Below are 20,507 nucleotides of genomic sequence, written 5' to 3'. Positions count from 1 at the left end.
CCACCACGAGATTATAGTGGTCAGAAGCTCTCAAGGAAAGTCTATAGAAGCGAAGGAGCACTATGAAGAGCTCAAAATCAAAACAGTTGCTTTAGAAGAGCTAGTGAAGAGTCTCATGAGGGAGAGAGACAAAGATAGGCAAGCCTGGGAGACAGAAAAAAACCAGATGATTAAGAGAATTGTGGGAGCTGGAAAGAAAAGCAGAAGTGACAAAGATGACATCAATAAGAGGCGGTTTGAGAGGCAACCTTCGCTTCAAATTGAGAATCAACTACCCCAAGAATTCTCAAGGGAAGAAAGGGAGGAAGTAGAGCCCATCGATGAACAACAACAATGAAAAGGCAGTGAATGCAAATCCGAGGTTTCGTACTTCATCACCAAGAGTGAACAGGCAGAGGGTTAGCAAAAATCTGCAAGTCGACGAGCTAGCCATAGACAGACTAGTGAGAAGGGCAAAGAACAATATTGGGAATAAGCCGGTTGCAATAGCAGAAGAGCATTTAAAATATGAAGTTAAAGAACGTAGGCGAAGAAGGAAAAAACATCATTATTAGAGCTGCTACACCAGAAACCAACATGGATCATGTTGAGACAAGAGGAATGATCTTAAGAAAGCTCGGCCTGGCTAATCACAATTGAGAATCAAGTACTGTGACAAAAGGATGTTAAAGCTAGAATGTGAAAACTTAGGTCAAAAACTAGCGATGCTGAGAAGGAAAGGCGAGCTGAAAGAAGTAGGAATCTGGGTGGACGACGACCACACAGCACGTGAGATTGAGATTCAAAAGTGGTTGAGATGGTTCGCAGGACAGAAAGAAGCCAAAAACAGAGAAGTAAAAGTGGGCTACTTAAAAATAGCAATGCAGGATCAAGTATGGGTGTTTAACGAGTTGGTGGGAGATCTTGAACTGCAGCCCTTCGTGGCTTCAGGAAATAGAGATGCAAGAGGCGGAAAGGGGTGTAAGGTGGTGACGTGGAATGTTCACGGTGCTAGAGGAATGTGTGCGGACAGGAGAGCGGTAAACTTTTTATGTAAATTCGACATAATAATGATACAGGAGACTTGGATGAAGGCAGACCAGGCAATCAAATTGTTTAATAAGACATTTGTTGAGCATAAGTGTTGGGCAAGGGAGCGATAAAGCACGGTAATAGTAACAGAGGGCGGTTGTCTGGGGGTCAAGTGCTGATGATAAGAAGAAGCCAGTTTCGTGAAGCACAGGTGAGTGAGTGGGAATATGGTCTCGTAATAAAAGCCAAAAAAGGCCTTGCAATCATATCAGTGTACTTGAATGAAGGTGTCGCTAAAGCAGAGCAAAAACTTAAGAGGTGATCGAGGATTGTGCAAGTGGCTACGAATTAGTATTCATTTGTGGTGACTTAAATGCAAGAGTGGGGCAGGAGCAAGGCGATGCCTTCGCAGACGAAGAAAGCTTACGAGCAAGGCCCAGAAGATCCTCAGACAAAGTGCTGAACAGTGAAGGGAAAGAGTACTAAAGATATGTGAGGAGCTAGGTCTAATATTATTGAACGGACGTGTAGATGGTGATATGGACGGAAATGTGACATACACTGGTGGCTATGAAATGTTTGAGGGGTCGGTATTGGACCTAATATTTATGGTAGACAGGAATAATAGTCATGTAGTTAAAAAACTGGAAGTCATAAAGAGAATCGAGTCTGACCATATGCCTGTCACCTTTGTATTTGATGTTGGTGGGGAGAACGAAGGGGATGAAGAGCTGGGAAACTATGATAAGCACGGGAAATAAAGTGAGCCGGATTTATTGGAAGACAGAAGCTAGTGATAAATTTCAAGAGGTATTCGTGAGCAAAATGCAGAACATAAGCAAAGACTGGGATTGGAGTGCAATAAAAGAAATATTTGGAGCACCGCTGACGAAGTTGGGCTAACCAGAATAAATCAATCAGCTGGTGATACGAACAGAGGTCCAAAGGTAAAATCTCTGATTTATACTGAAGATTGCAAGAAGTTAAGGAGTGAAGTGTGGAAGTTGCTCAACGAATGGTTAAAAGACAGAATTGCAGTGAAGAAAAAATGTTATATAGAGTGCAGAAAAAGTTACACAAGATGATCAGTGAAGGCAAAAGAAAATGGTTGGAAGACAAATGGAGAGAGCTGAGCAGGGCAAGAGGTATGACTGAATGGTGGGGAGCACTTAATAAGTTTAGAGGGAAAACGAAATCAGTAGTAGTTGGGGATATAAGTGAACAGCAATGGGTGCATTACTTCTGTGGCCTGCTTAATTACAACAGGGGAGGATCAACAGAGGTACGGGAGGTGTCACCATGGAGTGTAGAAGCAGGTGAGAGTCTCAACTCGGTGGATGAAGGCTTGGATGATGATATAGCAGGCTGGGAAGTGGCGGAGGCCTGAAAAAGATGGCAAGCGGGAAGGCGTCTGGGGGAAGACGGCATCCCGATAGAATGTTTGAAGCAGATGAATAAGCATTTCGCTGAACTGTGGAAAGAATGCTTAAACAGAATATGGAATGAGGGTATATTGCCTCCAGGATGGGAGAAAGCACGTATCGTCCCAATCTTTAAGGAAGTGACGAAAATAAACCGGAGAATTACAGGGGCATTTCACTCCTGGACTCGGGATACAAACTGCTGACATGTATAATGGCAGAAAGATTGAACTGTTGGCTGGACAAAGAGAGATCACTGAGAGAGAGTCAGGCAGGCTTCCGTAAGAAAAGGGGAACCAGAGACCACATTTTTGTACTCAACGCACTAATAAACAACAGACTGAAGGTAAAAAGAGGGAAATTGTACGTGGCCTTCATCGATTTCAGAGCAGCATTCGATACCGTGGATCGACAAATTATGCTGAAAAAAGTATGGAGCATTGGTGTAAGAGGAAAATTTCATAAGCTCATAAGGGAGATCTACAGAACAACAAAAGCAGAAGTCAAAGTGAATGGTGTTGTTTCAGCGGAATTTCTATGCAGAGTTGGCGTTAGGCAGGGCTGTGCACTCAGCTCAGCTCTGTTTGACATATTTATTGATGATATAGATGAAATATGGGAGAGAAATAAAGAAGGTGGTACTGTGATGGGCAAAGCAAAGTAAGAGCACTGAAATATGCAGATGATATAGCAATAGTGGCTGAAAGTGGTGAGGAGCTGACCAAGATGTTGAAATCGTTGGAGAAGTATGTTGACAAGAATAGGCTAGAGGTTAACGTCAGGAAAACAAAGATCATGGTGTTTAAAAATGGAGGTAGAAGTAAAGACAACGAGAAATGGTACTTTAAGGAGAATACTATCGAGGTGGTGAAGGAATTTAAATATTTAGGCTACTGGTTTACGGCGGCAAATAAAGCGACAGTACATATGGAGAGAATGGCGAGTAAAGCTCAAAAAGCTACAAACGCAACATGGGGGCTGTTCAAGAGAGCTGGCAGAGACCTAAAAGGTGAAAGGATATATCTGATGGAAACAATTGTCAGAGCCATGGCGGTGTATGGGGTAGAGATATGGGGACTTGGTAAGATTGAGAGACTTCAAAAGGTGCAAAGCAGATATTGCAAGGCGATTCTCGGCGTTGCTAGGAATACGCCCAAGTATATTGGAGAAACGAGATAGGAGTTAAAGAGATAGAATTCATACTCAAAGAACGTGCCTGTAGATATTTATGGGAAGTATTAGAAATGGACGATGACCGCTGGCCGAAGATATGTTTACTCGAAGAGGTAAGAGGTATATTAAACAACAAAGAATCAGCATGGGGAAAAGCATTGCGGAGTTTTGCTATGAAATAGAGGATACTGAGATAATTCAAGACATAAGAAATGGAGTTGCTGCGGGTGCGATAGCAGCGCGATTTGCCTGCGGTCTTGACAAACTGGAAAGAAGGTACAAAAATAAAGAGTGGGATCTAATCCTGAGGTCCACATATAACCCCATATATGCAATTTTGAAGCCTGGTGACAATGGTGCAGTGTATTGGAACCAAAGAATAAAAAACTCTAGGTATAAAGAAATCTGGGCCAGGATCAGGTGTGGTAATGTGGGAAGAGGTGGTAAAAAAGGCTGGAGGGACTGGTCATGTAGGCTGTGTGGTTGGTGCAGTGAGACATTATGCCATTTGTTGTGCTGTAGTGAAGCCATTAGGCCACAATCAGAAAAAATAAAAAAATTTTTAATTAAATGGAAGGGAGATCAAGGCGAATTGGAGATTCAAAGTCTTATTGTAGAATTGCTCAAGGGAAACATCTGTTTTGAGCTGTGCGAGTTTGTGGAAAAAGTAGAGTGTGAGTTGTATGGAAGGCGGTGACTTAGGTTTGGAGGGAAGGGGAGCATGTAGAGAAATAAGAGTGATTTTAGATTATGGATGTAAAACTGCAACCCCCTTGCGTGCAGCATAATGTACAGTGCAGAAAAATTATTTTTATAATTTAAACTTAAGTTCATTTAGATATAAGTTGGTCTGTATTGAGTGTATATAGTCGAAATGTAAAAACCCAGTTGGGTATACAAGAGTAAAATATAATAATACTAAAAAATTAAGAGTAACAATTTTTGCATTGGCTTTGACTTCTATTTTTTAATTATTAATTTAAGAAGTATCCACATTTGCGTGGAAGAATAAAATACCAATCATGTCAATAAATAAAGTAGAAAATCTGGCAGCATTTCGTGTGCTTAGTTCTCGTTTTCGCTGCGGAAATTGCGAAATATGATCGACTCCATCTGGTATAATGGTAGCAATTTATTCTAATAATGGTAGATACTGTGACCTGGGTCAAGAGAAAGAGAAGAAATAGACAAATAGTTTCTGAAATAAGAAAAAGAATAGTCACAAGACAAGGGGTGTCTTAGTGATGTAGTATATACGAGTCGAGAAAATGGAAGACAAGGAATTGTTGGATCAAGATAAGCTATATTGCTTCGTTTGGATCAACGACGGATGTATATTTTTCTAAATTAATTAAAATAACAGACATAATGGATTAATGGAAATTTAATTATTTTTTATCTTTAATTTAATTAGTCGACACCATATTTCTTATAAAACACTCAACACTTTCAAATCAATGACATTAATAAACAAATTCAACGTAAAAAAAATATCCATAAATCATATCCTTATTTTTTATCGAAAAATAAATCGTTTATCAATAATTAGATAAATGCCAGTCAGTTTTATCTAATGGTTTATTAATTACCCTGTCAACACTGGAGACAAAATTATTTATTAAATCAAAAAAAAAAGCCAAAATATTCACAACATGAAAATGTCGTTATATAAATATATAATTTACTGAGTTAAATCGCATTCAGAACAGTGACTTGATAAAGGATGCAATAATAATTGAGATAAATATTTTCGTTTAATGAAGATAAATTGGAAACTACTACATACCTGTTCATAAAAAAGGATTTAAAAAAAAAGAAACTGCTTAGTTTGCAGCTGAGGCGATAATTTTGCAATTATTATAAAAACTAGTAACGTTTCGAGTATATCTCAGTCCTCATTAGTGACTTTTCTTCAGAACAGATTAGTGGTTTTTCATTTTCTTCACTATTTCTTCTGTTAATAGCACTTGGGTTACAAGTTTTCAGCTGTCAATCCTCTTTTCTCAATTCGTTTGCTCAACTAACGTTTTCAGCACATTCTAAGTTTAATCACTTTCATAAATAATACCTAATTAAGAGAATCCTCGCGTTATTTATGAGTCAAAAATTAGTAGTTGTTTTAACGAAGATTAATCCTCGTGATTCTTTCAAGAGCAAATTTAAGGTCAAGTATAAAATGTAAATTTTCGTTTAAACATGATTAAATATAAATTGGAAGAGTGGAATCATTTCTATACAAAATAAAACTAGAATTTAAAGTAATAAAGTATTTTGCTGAATAAATTGAAAAAAAGTATGGCCCAAAAACAATGGTTAATTCATGTGGATGTAAAATAATTATTTCATACTATCATTGTCAGTTAGAAAAATTTTGAATGAATTAAATAAAAGTATGATTTGTTTTTATTTCTAAGATTAAAATGAAATGACAAAAATAATTAAATTTTTTATAGCACAAAAAAGCCTTTGTTGCTATTAAAAAAAATATTTTCTAAAATTTGTAAAATGCAGGAGATTACCTTTATAAAATATTTATGAAAAATGTCCCCTTTTCTATTAAGCTCATATTTCATATCTCCATTTGTAAAAAAAAAAGTGTACTTACTCAAAACAATTAGTATCTCTTGTATACAAAACGAAAGAGACCGTAACATTTTCCATTTCTTCCATTTAAAACAATAAAACAGCTCTAGACGATTATTACGACTAATTAGTTGGCTGACGAGAGTGTAAAAAGGTAAAAAAAAAGTGAAATATTCAAGCTTACACTAACCATAAGCTTATACTTTAACCTAAAGTACACCATTAGGGTGAGTTTCTGAAACTGGATGACTTGCCTCGTATAAAGATAAAGTATATGTGTATTTTATCTTTTATATACATACATATATTGCTGAAAGTCATAGCTCTTTTGGTTAGTCTCAGGTGCATCTAAAGAATTATTCTTCTGGTGAAGTAATATTTTCTCGGCTTTATTCCACCTCTTTTTTCCAATGAATATCTAAAATATATTCATATCTCAGAATTATTTCTGCATAAATACACAAGTGATTAATTCATTCATGAAAATTCCACTCATCGCTTGAATTTAAAAATAGAAGAATATTATTAATCAATCAATAAATCATTCCCATCAGTTTTAAAATAAAGTAGGAATAAATAACAAAGTCTTTAGAGTCAAATTTTTTGAATTGGGCCACTCAAAATTCACAAATAAAATTTTAAAAACCTTTTGGTAGCTTTTTAAAAGTTTGACAATTAATGTATTTAATGTAAAATTAATTGTTTATTGATAAATAAAAATTTTTAATGTGTTTTTAAATTTTGTACTTATTAATATAAAATTAAAGGTAATCATCTTCTATCAGTCTTCATTTTTTAGAAGCTTTGAACTCTCAATATTTGTTGGAAATTTTCTGATGCTATTAAACTTAACAGATAAACCAAACAGAAATTATTCATTCACTTAAGATAACTTTCAAGACAGTGTTTATCTTTGATGTACTTTGAAAAATCTATTTTCCACTTAATTTATTACATAATTGCACAATTTCGAAGAGTTTTATATACTGATCTGCTGGTATTTAAAATTTTAAAGTTTGTCATGAAAAGTGATTTCTTGAAGTTTATCAAAAGTTTATCTCATTAAAATGCTAAAACATACCTAAGAGTTGTGATTATTATAACATTTCCGTCTTTGAATAGAAGAAAAAAGCATTAATGGATTTATTATTGATGCCTGTTTCTTATAATTTAGTACATGAAATTAATAAATCATTGCATCTAAATGTAATTCACACGAGTTTTGAAGAAAATGTTCAGTTATAAATGTAGTAGCTTTCAGAAAGAATTATTAGCAAGTATATTTTTTATCAGATTTTACAGAATAAATGTTCAGTGAATATTTAGAAAACTGTTAGAAATTATTTTTGAAAAATAGCCAGCTCTACCAGATGTTTATCACAAAGCTGTGTTCAGTCTCACGAGATGAACATTTATCAGAAAGAACATTGGATAAATTTCAAAAACAATTTTTCTTCACACACGAAGAATTTTCAGTACCAACTGAACCATTGTTAATCACACAAAAATTGACAGTTTCCATTATTTAAGTGTAATCCCTAGTCTTTTTTTCAATTTAAAACATCATTTAATAAGATTTCATTTAATCCCATTCATAGATTGAGTACAAATAAATTACTTTAAAAACCTCAGTCAAAAATGTTACGTACAACAAGTAATATAAAAAGAGAAATTTACATTTTTTGAATACCGATCATTCAAATTTACCGCGAATCTCGTATACGACATCTATTATCTCTATTAATAATTGAATTGAATACCTCATATTTTTTATTCATCTGTCCAGCAATTAAAACTGATACACAAATTTGATTTTATTTGTAAAATAATTGACTGAGAAGTTATTTTAATTTTCTTTTCATTCTCCATTATGAATGAATAAACTAAAAATCCCACGTGCCCATTAAACAGAATAATTATTTTAATACCCCTCAATTTTCTCATCGAAAGAAAATAAAAGATTGAAATAATTATAAGTAGTGAAGAATATTCTTTATAAGACAATTAATTTTGGTAAGACACTTTTTTTTACAGATGAATCAATGAAAAGGATGTTTACCCAGAGGCTTTTTCCTCTAGATAAAGAGTATAATTGAATTACCACTAAATTATCTGCGAGACGAATCTCCTAGAGAAGCAATCGTTACAAATCATTTCCTTTATACTTGATAGCAAACTTCAATTTCCTCATTAACGAAAGAGAAAAAGGCGTAGGCCGCTAATTGCCACATCGATAATTCATCCTGCACCCTGTCTTCTTCATTATTACCCAAGTGAACCAACAAACGCCCTCGTTTCAATCTACCATCTCTCTCTGGTAATACAAAGAAAACAAAATGAGTAAAGAAAATAGAGTTGATACATTGACGAACCCACCAGCCATATACTCAAGTCCAATATGTGCCTCAATCTCGTTATAAAAGAAATGTTTTAACAAACCACGCCTTCAGAAAATATTTGCTGGACCTAAAAAATAAAAAAAAACTGCATTATAACATTTATATTGACGCTTCTGGCGTCGCGAATGGACGTTCATCGTTTTACGACTGCGATCTCACGTTGACAGTCTGAAAATAAAAACGAAAATGTTCCTTGTATAGTATCTTTTTTATCACTATCTTATTTTTTTACTTCCCTAACTTGACTACATGACAAGACTTTTTTATGAAAAAATTTACTATATTTAACTTTAATAGTCCGTCATATTGAATAACATAAAAATATATCATATTTTTGAAATTACTTTCAGGATTCAGAGGTCTCGCTGTTTGAGATGAATATCCGTTTCATGGGAAGTTTACTGACCAACTATGCACTCACTGGAGACGTCATGTTTAAAGACAAGGCTGCTGAACTAGGCAAACGGATGTTACCAGCTTTTGAAACGGATACTGGAATCCCTAAATCTCTTATCAACCTTCATACAGGAGTAAGTTACATTTTTTTATTATTTCATTCCTCAAAAAGTATCTTAAAAATTCACCTTCAACTCGTAGTTTATTTCAAAATACTTATCAAACATTAAATTGATACTGCATAGTCAGAACAAATTGTAGAAACATCCCTTTTCTTCAAGATTGATATAAAAGAATTTTGAAATGTTAACAAGAAAAAATTCAATTTACTTCAGTTGTTTAATAAAAGTTTTAGTAGTGGAAAGTGCTTTTTAAAGTAATTACCAACTTAACAGACATTGGAATTCTAGTGGTTATAACAGTTTATTGCTGACAATAAATTTATTACATTGATGAGTTAGAAATGAAATGTAAAAAAATATTAAAACATTTTATGTTAATTCTTGGACAAATATTACTTCATAAAATGGAATTTGTAACCAATAAAAACATTTTATCTAGTCTAAAACAGACCAGAGTAAGTTACTACAAAACATGCTATTTCAAGATCTCTAAAATTGGAAATAGATGATTACTTTCAGCGAATCGTGGATCTGTTCAATCTTTTATCTGTCTAGTAGATGCATTTATGACCTGTGAAGATGATGAACAAGAACATCAAAAATTACATTCAGGTTTTCAGAATATAAACTAGATTAAGTTTATATACATAAAATTTTTCATCAATAACTGAACGTATTTCTCCCTTGATTGAAAGTAGAAATTATTTTGAAATGAAGATATTTATATCTAAGAGAATAATAGTTAAAAATTATCAAGCATCAATTATAACTTGATTACTCTACGAGCACTCACATAAGTAAAAAAAATACCAATACTCAGATAATTTTTTTTTTATTATTCTTTCAGTTTTATTCATAACTCTTTCTCCCTAATGATTTAATAATCAAATGGGCGTTGAATTAATCAGACTCTATTCAAAGAAATCATATCAGTCAATAGCAGTAATTATTGAAAGAACTTTGGTATCCTAAATTTTCTTTTGTTTTATCATTCGATGATTCATCAAAATCCATTTAATAAAAAGAATAATCTCATCATATGAATATCAAATCAATAAGAGCACTACATGGCTTTTCGTAATCGTATTATGAATATTTTTATTGTTACTAATAATTAATAATATTATTCATTTCGGTTTGGCAATAGCATAAATAAAAGTATGATTATGCATAAATAAATCAAAACTCATATCAAAAAGAAAAATATTCATTAATGTTCAACAATTTAACATGCTCTTTTGGCTGATGCTGAACATTTGCTAAAAGTTTTATCATGTAATCGGCTTCTCTGCATTATTGAATCATTAAATTATGTAAAAATAAGTAATCCTAGTTATTTCATTTAAAACTTAATAAATAGGCCATTTTATTTCATTTTCATTCCAACCAAAATGATGGCAATATTTTTAATTGGTTATTCGAATCTCATTTTCAAGTTCTGAAATGGTATGCATCACTTCCAATGACTAATAATAAATAATCAATTTTTCAATAGAGATACTAGATAGAGTTGGCCTGGAGATAAATTTTTAAATTTCAATAAAGCTGATCAAACCATCATTTCAGAACTTCTGAATTCAATCACTCCAAACTAAATTCAGTTGCATTAAATTGTATAAATTTAGGTTCAATTCAATCATATTTAATACTAATATTTTACCAAATCTGAGTTGTTAGACTAGACTAATTTATGATTTATTCCATTCAAACTTATTATTTAAGCTGTTCAAACTGAATGTCATAAATTATAAAGAGTCTTACAACTAAAGTCTAATTAGATCAGAAAATTTCAGTTTTATTCAAATTCCACATGAAACTTCTTGGCTAGCAATTTCTTCTTTCATCAATATTTTGTATTTAATTTTGTTCCCATAAATTATAAATTTTTTTATCCAATTTTCTGACAGTTTCATTCATTATGAAAATTATTTGAATAATTGTCTACGGTATTTTCCATTAAACAAACCTATTCCGAAAGTAGAAAATAAAGAAGTTTGAAATACGAGAAGCTCCCGGAAGAGTTTGGATTCATTTATCTTCTAGCTGCGAAATTACCGTCGACAGCTTAATTGGCCAGATTGAATTATAAAACGATCATGCTTATTCTTTACCTACTTTTCACTCTATTTCGACTTTTATTTTTTAACTACATTTTTTTTTACCAAATTATCGATCAACTTTCTTTCATACTACTTTAATAAAAAGTTAATTAACTGTAGTTAGACTAATTTTCATTAATTATGCTTTCAGGCTATTCGAAACTATGGATGGGCAGGCAGCAGTTGTAGTATTCTCTCAGAAATAGGCACAATGCATTTGGAATTTTCTTACCTAAGTGATATCACTGGTAATCCAGTCTTCAGAGAAAAAGTTGAACGTGTGAGACAGAAGCTCAAGGATGCTGTCAAGCCCAAAGGATTGTATCCAAATTATATTCATCCACAAACTGGAAAATGGGGATCACGTAAGCATTAGTTGTTTTTTTATATAAATAAGCTTTTATAGAAACCAATATTACTAATTTAAATACGAATAAATCAAATTAACTTATTCATCCAATAGCTAATAACTTACAAAAAAGAATCACTTGTAGATTTTTTTGTAATGCATTTTAAAAGAGAGCTATTAAGTTCAAAAAACTTTATGCAGATATTTTTCAACTTCATTTTTGTTGAAGAAAAGCTTTCAAACTTTACAAAATATGAATGAATCTTTTTTTTCTTTCTCTAATTTCTTCTTCAAATTTTATAGAGTGATAAAAATTACTTGATCTTATTTTTTTTCTTGAAGAGAAATATTCGCTTCTATAATCATTTTAAATTCTATTCATCACTTTGTAACTTTAAATTTAACAATCAATGAAAAAAAAACTTTCATTTTGTCATTTTAATTATATTCTTTTCCATTACAATTGCATTGCTAATTGATATTCAATAATTTCCTTATATTTATAATTGAAATATAAATAAATAAATCTTAAACAAACTATTGCATAAATATAGCTATTTATTTTCATTACCAATTAAATTTAATGTCGAAAATAATATCAATATTCATCTTGATCAAATTCATCATGATTATAAATTGGTTTTAATTAATTCTGATTGAAATGATTAAATTAGCATTAAATTAATTAACAAACATTGTAAAATATATATCAAAAAATAATAACATTTTCAATTTGTCTTTCAAAAGTAAATCATAAACAACAAGATAAAGAGGATCATTAAATTTACCATCAAATTTTTCAGAATAATAAGACAAATACTAAAAAGTAAATAGCTCCTTTAAATATAAAAAAATGGAACAGCAGGTGTTGGATATTATACACAAGTTTCTAACAAATGACCGCGAATTATCGTATAATGGCAGTTGATCGACTGGGAAAATCGGTGTGTAACGCGCGAGAATCTCGTCTCCACGCCAGTCAGTGAACCCTGGTCTTTACCTTTCGGCATTAAAAATATACCTACTTATTACTGTAATTTCGTTTAATAAATCTCCGTGGAATCCACGAACTAAATAGATTTTTAATTTACGTCCAACCGATCAAGGGTCCTGGTAATCAATTACTAATGTTAAAGAGCTCTGAATATGAAGTGTGGCGAGGCAAAGTGTGCCTTTTATTCCCAAGTCTTCCAGCCACGAAATTGCTGCCAATATTAAACCGGATCCCTGCTGGTGTTCATTGTATAAGAGATCACGTGCGATCGACAATCACTAACATTTATCACGAAACATCCCTTTAGGCATATCAAATATTTTTTCTTATCCCTCTAATGTGTAACATCTATCAAAATAATAAATGTCTTATGACACGCGAGCTTTATTAAATAATTAGCTATAAAAATATCGGATATTTTGCCAATTTTCATTTATCACTTGTCTCTTTTTTAATTTTACAGATCACATGTCCTTGGGTGCTCTTGGTGACAGTTTCTATGAATACTTGTTGAAGGCTTGGATCCAATCAGGTGGAGAAGATGTAGAAGCAAGAGAAATGTATGAAGAAGCAATAGCTGCTGTTGTTAAACATATGGTCTTCAGATCCCTTGAAGGTCTTCTTTATCTCTCTGATTTAAGATTCGATAAACCAGACCATAAAATGGGTCATCTTGCCTGTTTTGCTGGTGAGTAAAGCTTGTGAGGAAAAAATTTCATTTTAGAATATTTGTTTTTATTAAATTTTTCCGAGTTTTATCAAGTTTGTCCAAGATTTTTAATTAATATTTTATCCTAGCCCTTTTGATATTATGTGAAAATACAACATGTTTACATTACCCTTTTTATTTATATTTTTCATTATTACCAGAGCATGGTACATGAAGCACATTCGCTTCATGCAAAAAATTCCCTTTCATCTGCCATGTGTACATTTTTCATAGATAGATACTTGTATTCGGGTATTCATGAAACTTTTATTTTAGCAGATGCTTAAAAAATTCTCTTGCAATTTATTTGTAAAAATAGCCCAAGTGAAGCTAAAAATTGCCAAAATATAGGCAGGATTCTTTTTCTTGCTATTGGATATTTATACGAATGTGAAATACAAATTAATAGCGAAAATATAGCATTGATATGTATTAAAAAACTATGTTTTATATTTCATTTCAATCTACTTTTTTATAATTTTGACTTTTAACATTTATTCATTAACTTTTAAATAACAATAAAAATAACTTCATTCTTTTATTTAGAGTAAACACTATCATTTCTTACTTGATGATTTCTATTCTTTAAAAATGAATATATACTAGACTGTTGAATAAACACGAATGATTGAGCAAGATTATTCCAAAGAAAATATTCTTTACTGACAAGTAGAGTATTAAAAATAGTTTATCTTAAATCATTTTTAAAAAAATATTCTAACAGAGATCTGTATTTAATCCTGACTAAATATACTCAAGAAATCATACCAGCTTTAATGATAGAAAAAATCTAACGTTTATTTTCTATTTTAAATTTTTTAAGACGCAACAATATATCTATTAATATAATATCATCACACACAAAAAATATTATCTAAAAAACAACGTCTTCAATTAATCACATTCAATGAAACATTTATTATTTTTCTCAACAAAGTTTTTTATCATCATGAAGCTTGTTAAAAAAAAACTTAAACTTCATTTATATATTTCATTAATTCTAAAAGAAACAAAAACAATAAAAATCAATTTCAGCATAAAAATAAACTTCAATAAATATTTTTATTGAGTAGAATATAATTACAAATCCATTATGAAAGATACAAAAAATAAACAAAGAACGTATTTAAAACATCATTAATTATTCTTCAATTACTTCTAGGTGGTATGTTCGCATTGGGAGCAAAAACTATAAAAAACGAAAAATCAAACGAATACATGGAAATAGCAAAAAATATAACGAATACCTGTCATGAATCGTACGATCGTACTGCAACGAAATTAGGTCCTGAGGTATTCCATTTCAAGAATAACATCCAAGCAAAAGCCATAACAAATGGCGAAAAATATTACATTTTACGACCAGAGGTAATAATTTTGGCATAATATTTATTTTATTTAAATTTTTGTTAGAAAGTAAAATTTAATCAAGCAGTACATATAATTTTCTACCGCTGAAGTAAATGAGTTTAATGGAGTTATTTACTTATTCCAGACATTTGAGTCGTACTTTATTTTGTGGCGACTGACGAAAGATCCAAAATACCGTGAATGGGGTTGGAAAGCAGTTGAAGCCTTAGAAAGGCATTGTCATGTAGAAGGAGGATTCACAGGAATCAGTAATGTGGATTCACTCGATCCAGATAAGGACGACGTTCAACAGAGTTACTTCTTGGCGGAAACACTCAAGGTATCCATTTACTCACTACCCAAGCAAACTTTTATACTGTCACTTTATTTATACTCACATTTCAAATCAAGTGTTGACAAATATATGGATCTTTTACAAGAAAAAACCTTCTCAAGTCTCAAGAAAAATAATCAAAAAAATTTTTACAAATTTGTAAATTAATATATATATTATGAAAAATAACTAAACTGAAATTTAATAATACTTTTAAGCATTAACTTGTTATTACTATTACTAAATATAAGAACGAGGCATAAAGTAAAAATTCATTAATTAAAATTTTATATAAACATACTTTATTACTAAATGGAAAATTTTTAATATAAATGATTAAATAATAGAAAAAAAGTAGGATCAAAATGACATTTATCAGATAACGAACGAATATTAAAGTATGACTCTTTATGTCGATTGTGAAAAAGAGACAACGATGAAAAGAACGTTCCACCCTATTGGGCTTTTGATGAGTTTTCGCACTGTGCATCATATAGCTCGTAGCAATCTAATAATGGATAAAGTCACATACGTGGTTCTATAAAATCCATAAAAGCTTATGCAATGAAACTCAATAACTGTGTAATAGAGAGTTCATTTAGCTCATCTAGTATTCCATGTAATTTAAACTTTCACTAAACGAAAAATTATCCATTTCAGTATCTATACCTACTCTTCAGTGATGACAACCTTATAAGCCTGGACGAATGGGTATTCAACTCTGAAGCTCACATGTTACCAATCAAAGGCAATCCTCTCTACCGTGCAGCACCAACAACATCATAAGCTGTTTAGTTATTACATCAAGACAATCTAATAGTTGCTACGTCAATGTTACTAGCTGATTGATGGGTGGTCAACAAGCAAGATCTTTCTAAAATAACCAATTGGAATTAGTCTATGAAGATATCAAGATGTTCTGAAAGGAAAAGCACTCGTGTGTGTTAGCATCAATGCTTTTTACGACATTGAACTCAAACGATTATTTAAATAGGAATTAGGGAATTTAAAAAAATATATAGTTGATAAAATAAATTTAAAAAAGCTAAAAGTGAACTGTTAATCGTCGAACAATTTGTAAATAACTGTTTTATGAGGATAGAAACAATTTGTGCTTATGCATAAATGTACTGGAATGATTGACCGCTTCATCGTACCTTTCATGGTATCACGTGGCCTAAGTTTGCTATAAACAGCAACGAACGATGGATAAAATCATCTTAGACTGATACCAGAGCCATCGAGACTGACTTCAAATTAAGGCCTGGATATTAAGCTACTTCAATGTCAAATGAACGATTTTTTTACAAGCTGTAAATGTTGTGTGCTTTTTTATTAATCTGTAACTCAACAAAATTCTACATCTGTTAGCATAGTCAGTTTTATGCATTTGTTTTGTTGTCACAAATCAATTTACACACAATTTTAATCGAGTTTTTTTTTCATAATCGAAGTCACAAACAAGCATTTCAATAACACACAATTTAGTTATTTTATAAAAAAGACAAAAATTTATTATATTAGTTATTGATGAAGCTCAAAATGTGATCAACTGTCATATTCAAAATCAACTCAATCATTGCTCTCTCTCTTTCTCTCCTCATAATGAAAAAACAAACCTCTTTTGTCTCACACAAGTGTTCCTTCGCGTATCAAAAGCAAAGCTTTAGGATTTTGCTCGCGATTTTCGAGGTAAAAAATAACGTATTATGTATATACATGAGGAAAAATTCTCTCTTTATAATACTTTCAATGACAAATATAAACTTTTTATCAGCGATTTAAAATTGTTTTCAAGTGGGAAACGAAGTACACTTATCAGTCTATATGCACAGATATTAGCCTTTTGAAAAAATGTGAATTTCATTATTATTCGGCAAAAAAATCCTAATTCAGCAATTGAAGACTCGTATCCCAATAATAACCGCAGTGTAAATGAGAATTTTGTATGATGAGAAAGATTAACAAAATACTATCAATTGTAGTAATTGATGATATAATTAATTTTAGACAGCAGTGTGCATAAATATTTAGAGACCATAAATAATGATAATAAATAATTTTATGAACGTAATAACTAATGTGAGAGAGCAAAAAAAAACTATGTGAAATGTGTGTTAAACTTAAATTTTGTATATAAAAGTTGAATGAAAGTAATATTCTATTCAAAATACGTGAAATAATGTGAGAAAAAAAAACAAAAACTAATGAAATTGTATAGTTGTAACTAGATAAAGCTGATAGTAGCAAAAACTCATTTCGTTATCAGAGTTTAATAGTCAACTATACAAAAAAATGAGTTAAAATAGCAAACAAACAACGCCATGAAAGCTGTGTTGTTTAGTATCTATTGTAAAATACTTCTTGATAAAAGAGTGTTAGAATGCTTCTCATGGCAAAAAAAGTTACTTAATACGTTTATCTTACGTAGCAATACAGTGTTACGATATCGCGTAACACTTGCCAGCTCCATGTAAAGTTAAATTATTATTCTATGATTAACTCTTGATATAGTATTCATTTTATTCCGTAAATTAATCTTTATATCTTCCAGTAAATCAGCTATTGATTAAAAAAAATGTATAAGATACCATGTAATGATATGCGTAAAGTGATTGTAAGATTTTGCAGTAGAATGTAAAGATAGTTTGTGATTTCACATGAACATTTAAAGTTCATTCTTGTAAAAAAACAAATCAAGACAAAAAGTGGGTGAATAAGAAAACCTTTTAAAGCATTTGGTGAAAATAGATAATGAAAAATTAAATAAAATTCTGTAGATTAAAAGTATGAATGAACCAATAATATTTGTTACAAGAACGAGAGATGGTTCGCATTTGATAATAAGAAAACAATAGATGATATTTACTTTTGTGAATAGATATTTATTATTATTAATAATTTATTGTTAATTAGAGGAATTTTTTAAACGATTTCATTAGCGGGATTTTGGGTAAAATGTAATCGTTTCAATATGCCTGCAACAATTTTAGTTACATTCGGCTCACTCCAGACTAAATTGTCGGGAAGGAGTTATTTTATTCTTCCTGATGGATGCGATGATAATAATAATAATAATAATAATAATAATAATAATAATAATAATAATAATAATAATTATAATAATAATAATTAATAAACTACTAGAATGAGTGAAAAGAAATATAAATATTACAATTATAAATAATGAATAAATATATATATATATAAATGAATAAATAAATATATAAATGATATAAATATAAATATATTCGATGTTGAAACAAACAGTGGCAGTGGACTTTTAATAAGAATGTATTGTATTTGTAAATATAACACACCGTAGGGATTACGGGGTTTCAATTAGATAATTTTATGTGATTATTACTTTAACATGATCAGTAAATCAAATAAATATTGATAATATATAACTTCTTTTTTATTTATTGATTATAACTTCACCTTTTTTATATTAAATCAAAATCGACCTTCCTCGATGCAAAAAAGGTTTCAGAAAGTAGATTTTGTGATGTATTGATGATAAAACATTAACACTTTAACTAAATTTTTGTAGATTAAACAAAAAATTATATTATTTTAATATTTTGTTTGTGGCAATTTTGCACATAAAACTATTTATGTCAAATGAAACCATTTCAACTAGAACATATCCAATGATTATGGAGATTAATTCTTGGCTATATTTTAACAAAAATGACCCATCGAATTCAATACATAACGTTGACATGATAAAATCCTGGATATTTCATGTAACGCCTGAGGCAGTTAAATTGTTACATTATATTCCCAACAGGAACAACAAAATGATTTTAATTTCTCTGAATCATTACAAACATGTGGTCATGCTAATCATGCTTTAATACATTTTTCACAGCACAAAATTTCAATTATTGTTTTGTAGTAAACTTTTATTGTCCATTTTACTACTAAAAAATTAATATATATCTATAATTTAAGTATGATTTAATTCAGCATTATTTACCACGCATCTGTGCTTTTCAATGCAATTTTATATCCAATAGAATACGTATTAAACTCAGGAAATTGACTAGTTTTATCGATGCATGAATACTATTTTAGTATGGATCAATCTAATTTTATTAACATTCTTATCAATGGCTTTAAAATGCTCCGAAATGATAAAAAAAATTCTCTAAAGCTTCAGTTTTCCTGATTTTTCAATAATTTTTTTGATAATAAGAACAGAAAAGTAAACAGGATCAATAAAATGTTTGACATGATTTCTTTGATTACCAGAGCATTTATGCATTAGATAACAATCTAGCTATTAACCTACTCCAATGATATCGGAACCCAAGGGCGGAAGTCTGATATCGAAAATGGATCAACTCCATTTACTCAAACATGATCCACAGGGCGCGGTTAGGGTCGACCAATCACCTTACCATCATCTTCCTCAAGCCGATAAGTCACTCGATGGTTTAAAAATATCCTCTTGGGTCTTCTAAGAAATGAAAGACCTATTATTCTAAAAGGGCTATCTCCACTTTTTTTCTTCTCACGAAAAAGCTTTTTTATATTACATCACCCAAGTGCTCGTGATGAAAAATAAACGGGGAAGAAAATATATAAAATAAAACTTAGCTACATCTTTAAGTAGTTATCATCAAAGTCAATGTCATTTTTATCTACGTGACAATCAGTCACTATCTGAACGTCAATCGGAAGTGACAGCTTTATCGTGTACGAAATTGAATAAATGACTGAAACACTGGAAAAAAATTCAACAGCAGAATTCCTATTATGCTTCTTGAGATGTGTCTAAAGTGGAATAAAAGACTGTACCATACGACAGAGATCTCCAATGCAGCAGCAGCAGCTCTAGGAAAGTTTAGACAACCAAGACGAATGTCGTTAAACTATCTTCCTCTCTCTCTATTTCTATTGACATATAGGAAATTTACTCGATCACTAAAAAAAATAGTCTAAAAAATCTCATTGTTTGATATATATTCTAAAAGTGCATCAACTTTGTGAGTTAAAATGTTGAATTAATTTCTATTGAATTCTTAAAACAAACTTGGTGTGGCCAACTTGAAATCCTTCTTGCTAACATAAAATCGTGACTCGAATAGAAATGATGTTGCTAAAGTATACCACCAAGAAAAAGATTTTCTCGGACTTAATAAACTTCATTTACTGATAATAAATAACATAGCAAGGAGAAACTGTAAAAAACCAAGTCGTGAGCTCAAGTGAAATACTCTTTTTTTTGGGAAAGAAAATTTTCTTTATTTTATTAACAACTATTTATATTTAAAGAGGTCAGTAGATAAATAGCTATCACAAAAAGATGATTATGTCGTAAAAAATTTCTGCATAATTGAATGTTACGTTCATTAAAATAACTTTTGCTTTGCTATTGTGTCTCTACAATAAGTCCTTGACAGAAAGCAAAAAGCTTCCCTAACTCTTCAAAATAATACCTTAACGATCAAGAAGGTTTTGATCCAATCAATATCTAAATTATCTCATTATTGATAGGTATCATTTCCTAATCCATTGAAGAATCTTTTCTAAGTAGAATAAGTGATCCCGAATAATCA

General features: G+C 30.8%; 1 protein-coding gene across 1 annotated transcript; it reads left to right on the top strand.

Moving 5' to 3' along the window:
- Window positions 1-8,937: 8,937 nt before the first annotated feature.
- alpha-Man-Ia (alpha-Mannosidase class I a) lies at window positions 8,938-18,350 on the top strand. The gene is made up of 6 exons (XM_035086628.1): window positions 8,938-9,117; window positions 11,356-11,569; window positions 13,011-13,235; window positions 14,419-14,624; window positions 14,752-14,946; window positions 15,601-18,350. Exons 1-6 carry the CDS (start codon window positions 8,962-8,964, stop codon window positions 15,724-15,726), a joined length of 1,122 nt encoding a protein of 373 aa, XP_034942519.1. The 5' UTR covers window positions 8,938-8,961; the 3' UTR covers window positions 15,727-18,350.
- Window positions 18,351-20,507: the final 2,157 nt, after the last annotated feature.

This window comes from Chelonus insularis, unplaced genomic scaffold (genome assembly GCF_013357705.1).
Source record: "Chelonus insularis isolate UGA/USDA-ARS -01 unplaced genomic scaffold, ASM1335770v1 contig_403_pilon, whole genome shotgun sequence".
Classification (NCBI taxonomy): Eukaryota; Metazoa; Arthropoda; class Insecta; order Hymenoptera; family Braconidae; genus Chelonus; species Chelonus insularis.
Note: the sequence above shows the minus strand (reverse complement) of the source record. Positions and strands in the feature narration are given on the sequence as shown.